Source organism: Megalops cyprinoides, chromosome 24 (genome assembly GCF_013368585.1).
Source record: "Megalops cyprinoides isolate fMegCyp1 chromosome 24, fMegCyp1.pri, whole genome shotgun sequence".
Classification (NCBI taxonomy): Eukaryota; Metazoa; Chordata; class Actinopteri; order Elopiformes; family Megalopidae; genus Megalops; species Megalops cyprinoides.
In genome coordinates, this window is record NC_050606.1 from 14,450,478 (window position 1) to 14,456,477 (window position 6,000).

Genomic DNA, 6,000 nt, shown 5'->3' on the forward strand with positions numbered 1-6,000 from the left:
GGACAACCGGAAGATGCTGTGGGGGGGGGGGGTCCTGAGGGGAAAAGAGTGAAACTTGGCAGCTCTAATGATCTGTTAGATCAAATGATACCCTCGGCTCACCTCGAAATGCACTTGGGAAGGAGACTCCAGGGTCACACTTGAGAAGCATGCAAGGGAAAATTCACTCACTCCCACTCCCACTCCCACACACACACACACACACACACACACACACAGCGATTCTGTCCAGCTTGCGACCTACATTGGCTGAAGAACATGCAAAAGGAATTTCCTGCATGGTTCTCCACACACACACAATGATACAAATAAATATAAGCAGAATACATTCTTTTTAGCCCAAAATTTTGATTGACAGAGAAGGTATCCACTTAATACCACTGACTCCATCCCATATTTAGGAACTGGGATGGCCAGTTAAAAAAATAAGGATTGATAAAGCATTCCTTCTACAAAAGAAGTAGAAACAATTATACTGAATAAACAAATGGCTGAAACCATCAAACCACTGATGTGGCTGGTGTGAAATACAATGAGACCTGCGAAAATTTGGAACATCAACATGATTTTTTTCTTTTAATATAATATAGCGAAGCATACAATCAGTTAAAACCATGGGTAATTCTTCAGTATCTTATTACATGGCCTGCATGCCAGGCAAAGGTCAAGCTGACTCTTCAGCCCAGCACTCCACTGCACAAGTCACACCAGTCAGCAGTCCTCCTTAATACTAATGCCACCATGCATATGCACATACCACCCCTAAGACCTTCTTATCTAACTGTAGTGTGCCTTGTACCCTACATAGATCAGTGGCAGCTGGTGAGCTGGAAACAGGAGGGGGGGGGCTGAAACACTAAGGATGGCAACTTGAACAATTAAGTGGCAAGTAATCCCAAAGCTTTCTCTTAAATGTTTCACGTTATAGCTTTCTTGCGTTACAAAATTCAAATCACAAAACGGAGATAAATTTAGTTAGATCGATTTAAATTACTGAGAATAAATTTTTAGGTCAGGTTGAGTGCAATGAACAACAACGTTTAGAACACAGACCTCACGAGCATTTAACGTAATTTAAATCGATAAATGCCATCCTTGCCAATTAAACAACTCACGCCGTAGATTTCGCAAGCACACAAACTACAGACAATCTGCGCTGTTTCGTGGGCATAATCATTTACTCCACTTACGCGATTGGTGTCAATTATTGTGTGAATTATTTGTTTTACTGTTAATCAAGGAGGATAAAGGGGAACAGGTTGAAAGTAATGATAGATTTAAAGGTAATGTTTCAGTCTCCCCTGTTTCCAGCTCACCAGCCACTACTGACATATATAAACAGATGGGTTAAGTAAATGAAACATTCTTAGACACCAAAGCAACACTGTTGCTTCAGTTTTGAGATCCCTTTACAAATGTTGCGTAGGGATCAAAATGACAAAACCAAAAATCACTTACAGTTAGACTGAATACAGGTCTGTGTAAAATTAACACAAACACACAATAAATACCCCATTCACTACAAATACAGAGCAAAAGCGTTTTCTGATTAGTACAGAACAATTCTACACAGCAGATGCAATCTGGTATTCTTACATCTCTACGATAGGTAGGTAATGAGAGAATTTCGATGATTCACCTTGTGAACCTAAGAGTAAGAAAAGGAAGACCAAAATATTTTTTATACCCTATTAACATAAATAACTAGGGCTGGCAGAATTCGACCTTTGCTTTGATCACCAACACTTGCCTTTAAGATTTGCTTGCCTTTGCAATTGCTTTCTGATCATCACAACACTGTTCAATTCCATTCTTAAGTCGGATACACTTGCAACCCTGTGGCTAATTTCTGCGGTGTTCTGCATTGCTGGATATCATAATTATTGCAGGGGAATTACCTTCAGCAATGCAGAGCTGCTGATATGAATTCCTTACATTACCTCAAAATGCGCTTACAAGTGGAAATCGTCAAAGGATTCTGTATGTGGATACAAAAGTGAAAGTCATCTTGATGCCTAATGTGACCCAAGAGATCTAATTTAATTCATATTCTGAATTCATAAACCTACATCAGAGGAGGTTTCAACCTGCCATAGTACAGGAAACACAAAGTTCAATACAGCTCAGCTCTTTTCAAATTAGCTACTTTACTGGATTGAATAATTTTTGTATTAAGAAATTATTGAGGCCAACTTACTGTTAGGAGAGCATCACATGATCATAAACAAATGGCAAATCCAATAACACTAAGAAAGATCAAAATCTCTGGTTGTAATCCACAGTGATTAGGGGAACAGTAGACTGAAAGGTTGCCAAAGGGAAGTCTCAGAGAACTTCCTCAAACCACATCATTTGTTTTTCAATAATGTCTTATGTAAATGTGCCCATTTAACATCCATTCCAAGGTAGCCAAAAACCCCTGTGGCTCAAGTCAACCCCCAAGTGGCAGAAATCTATCTGACCCACATTAAGGTCAATGGGAGAGCAAATCAATCTAAGTCTTGGGAAATTGCAATAATTGGGTTTTATGGGAAAGCAAATGCTCTGGCCTCTACGGGCAGCACCATGACACACGAATCTGAGTGGGAAACACAGGGCTGACAGTGCTCAAAGTGTGCAAAAATAACTCACAACCAACAAAGACAGAGCAGCAAAGGTGTGTCCTGTTATTGGATTAACCTGCCAAACTAGGGACCTGTAACATCACACCTACTTTGTCTGTTATTACCAGGACAAAAACAGTTCAGGCCCAAAAAGCAACCCCAGAAGTCTTAACTGCTGTGAAATGTCAGCACACCCATTACATTTAAGACCAATGACATCCAAGACTGTTGCCAGTGTATTTTTTACAAAAGCAAAGAGTTGCTTTTGCGGCCATTTTCAGCTTCCTTGCCATTTCACTATCGACTATCTTTAATGCTTTCAGAAAAACATTCGGTGACTCACTTGTGCCTGTTGAGAACGAACATGTGTCTCCACTTTGAATTTTATATAAGCATATCCATAAATAACTGGATTGGCAAGGATAGATCTAAGCACCGCCTGACAGAAGTACCTTGGAGAGATTTTAATTTCCCCACCTAATCTTATTCCGTGAAGCCACTGCCAACCCTGTCTCGAGTCTATTTATTTAGCTAAGTAGATGGCAATATTCTATAATGTGAAATGTATTTCAATAATTACTTAATGTGACAAACATTAGAAACTCTCTAATACGGACAGTGACTGAGCACAAAAAAAGTTCTTAAACCAAACTTCTGTCAAGCGGCGTAAATCCATGAAACAAAATCTAACACCATGGCATCCAATTACAGTTTTATCAATTTCTTATGTATCTGTCCATCTATCCATCCAGTGTGTGTGTCTATTCACATATCTATGGTTTTAGGTGTGCGATTGAAAAAGTTATTTTATACTGCAGCGACACGGAATTCTGTTCAGTGATACCTGGACACTCAACAGTATCCCCTCAGGACAAATTACTGGGCTTCTGAACACAACTGCATTACAGCATAATGTGATATTGTAGTCTGACATACTGCATCTTTGTGTAAGAAAAACGATATATTTTTGAAATGTTTTGCTGTTTAACACATTTGGTGTACTGTATTTAAAATAAGTAGGCAGAGTCTAAGTTGACTCTATAAAACGACTCTGTAATACCCTGGTGCATAAATTAAATGTGTGACTGACTCAGACGCATGTTTCTTAACTGGATGCTGGGTGGCTCTTATATATCACTTGTACACAGCAAAGCTTTGTTCTAGCCGTTGTGCTGCCTGTCACTGTGCTTAATTCTTTGTGGTTATGTCGTCCAGATTCCATTATACCGCAGTGAGAACGGTAATGTGCGTGTTAGTACGTTGGCTAGTAACAATTCAGAAGTCACATTGCTTACCAGCAGGCATTCTTCGTAAAATTTACTGCAAGGTCCTTTGGCGAGATAGGTTCTTAAGGATATGTGGTATTTTTCGAATTCACAAGTGTCGAGTCTCCGTTACTTCATAGTTTGGCATTGAGTTGATCCGGGAAGGGCACTACAATGTAAAACAGCGAAAATAAATATATTCATGAAACACAGCGTTTTATAACACAACCACACACCTGTTTAAATGGTAGACAGAGGCCGGCATATTACAGTATTCATTTGCCAGCACCTAACGTGGCAGCCTTGTCACCTGCAAATCGGACACACATGACTGTAATTAGCTGCTATTGTGGCTACCAGTGCCAAGACAAGTCCTAGATTCCTCGCTATACCGCCTGTCGCTTTCGTGTCCATTAACTATCGCCATATTGTTTTAAGTACCAGCTATATAAAGAGCAATGTTCGGAAGCTTTGATGTTGAATACCTGTAAACGGTGTGGATTAACCCCTTTAGACAGGCGCTTCCTGTAAAAAGTCCGCTTTACCTTGTTGCGGAGCAGAGCAACACGGAAGTAGGAGTTTCTCTTGAAACGTAAAGGAGGTCCTTTTCCACCCGCTGTTGCCTACATTCGAAATCCGAAACATAACCCCATTTTTTTTTAACTGGAAGGGCAACAATTGCTTTATGCGGGTAAAAATGAAAGTTAGCTAATAGGATCGGAACGGTGCGTATCGGGATGTAAAGGGTGTCCTCTTCCGCTGATGTCAACCCTGTCAATCTTTCTCTATAAATAAGGAAGTGCGGATACTCGAAGCAGTCCCTCCCACCACTAGCGCAGACGTGTTGAATAATAACGTACCAGCAACTGCTGTGCCAAATTGCCAACAATTATGAAACCGTAAGGGCGTTCACTGCACAGTTGTCAAAATATCTCAGCCGCAAATTTTTGTGATTCACAACTACAATATTTTGCAGTGAACATCAATGAAGAGCGATGTCTCTGCATAATGTTTCGCAGCAAATGATAGATATTAACCCTACACTGGCGTTCAGACCCTCACAGAAGAAGTTCGGATTGCGTAACAGCAATTGTGTGAATAGAAAAGCAAAAACCTGATGGTACAACAGGTAACACGACATGCAATAAATAACGTATCAATCACCACTACACAAAGTCTGTAAACATTAACGTCCTTACCTGAAAACGTCTTCATCCTAAGAACGTGCAGTTGGGCAGAGCAGTGCGCAACGCATCATTAAATTAAAACGTTTAGTCCGATATTTGGGTCAATTAGTTTCAGTCCACGTGACAAACATAGCATGAACTAGATGGGGAGGGGTGGATTTCCTAATTCACATTCCACTGATGAGCAACACTTTTAATTAATGAGTACAGAGCGGCGAAAATAGTGTTCTGCCGCTAGCACCTCCTTGGTCAAACAAGCTGTGGACAATTTGTTGTATAGGTCGAATTTACGTGGCGCATACACAGTGCTTTTGCGTGCATTTGGCTGCACTTCTTCAACATAACTGGCCCTCATTTTATTATTAATGATCCTGATTCAGTGACCTTTTTTTTGCTTCAAAACAGTACATTTATGCAGCCCTGATGTTGCGGCGACTGTAGCGAAATTTCACAGTACAGTGAATTTGCGTTTTATTTTGTCTACGGGGTGAAATATCAAATGTCGTGTTTGCTTAGAAAACTATTTAAGTTGTACAATTTCTAAATCTTGCAAAGAGTTGTGTTGACTTTTATCATTACCATTAACGGTAGATGTTGGTAATTTAAAAGACTGATCAACTACCCGTTTTTTCTTGCTGCGAGTTATGGAATGGCGAGACAGCGGCCGAAATAAGCAGGTGAATAATGGTTATTCTTTCACAAAGTCAGCAGCATGGATCCATCAAAAAATTAATCACGATTTACAGTCACGCAATAACTTCTGTGACTGTAGTATACATTTTTGAATATCTTTCACTTGCATAAACTTCGGGGATATTTGAAAACATGTAATAGAGCTATAGCTAGTATACAGTTTTTATATGTGAGCTTTGTATGCCTCAAACTAGAAATATCCGTGCAGGTTAAAAGCATGATGTATCCATATTGATTGCCTTTAAATAAAAA

The 6,000-nt window shown here is 39.8% G+C and overlaps 1 protein-coding gene across 4 annotated transcripts in view; it reads right to left on the reverse strand.

Moving 5' to 3' along the window:
- Positions 1 to 5,309, reverse strand: part of efr3a (EFR3 homolog A (S. cerevisiae)) — a 109,135-nt gene extending 103,826 nt beyond the window's left edge. For 2 of the 4 annotated variants that reach the window (XM_036518772.1, XM_036518769.1), the window contains exons 1-2: positions 4,354 to 4,434; positions 3,899 to 4,037 (exon numbers count right to left, since the gene is read on the reverse strand). In XM_036518772.1, the coding sequence (XP_036374665.1) occupies positions 3,899 to 3,908 (10 nt within the window). In that variant the 5' untranslated portion in view covers positions 3,909 to 4,037; positions 4,354 to 4,434. Of the gene's footprint in view, positions 1 to 3,898; positions 4,038 to 4,353; positions 4,683 to 5,067 lie in introns of those variants that run through there. The other 2 variants (XM_036518771.1, XM_036518770.1) reach the window with 2 other exon arrangements.
- Positions 5,310 to 6,000: the final 691 nt, after the last annotated feature.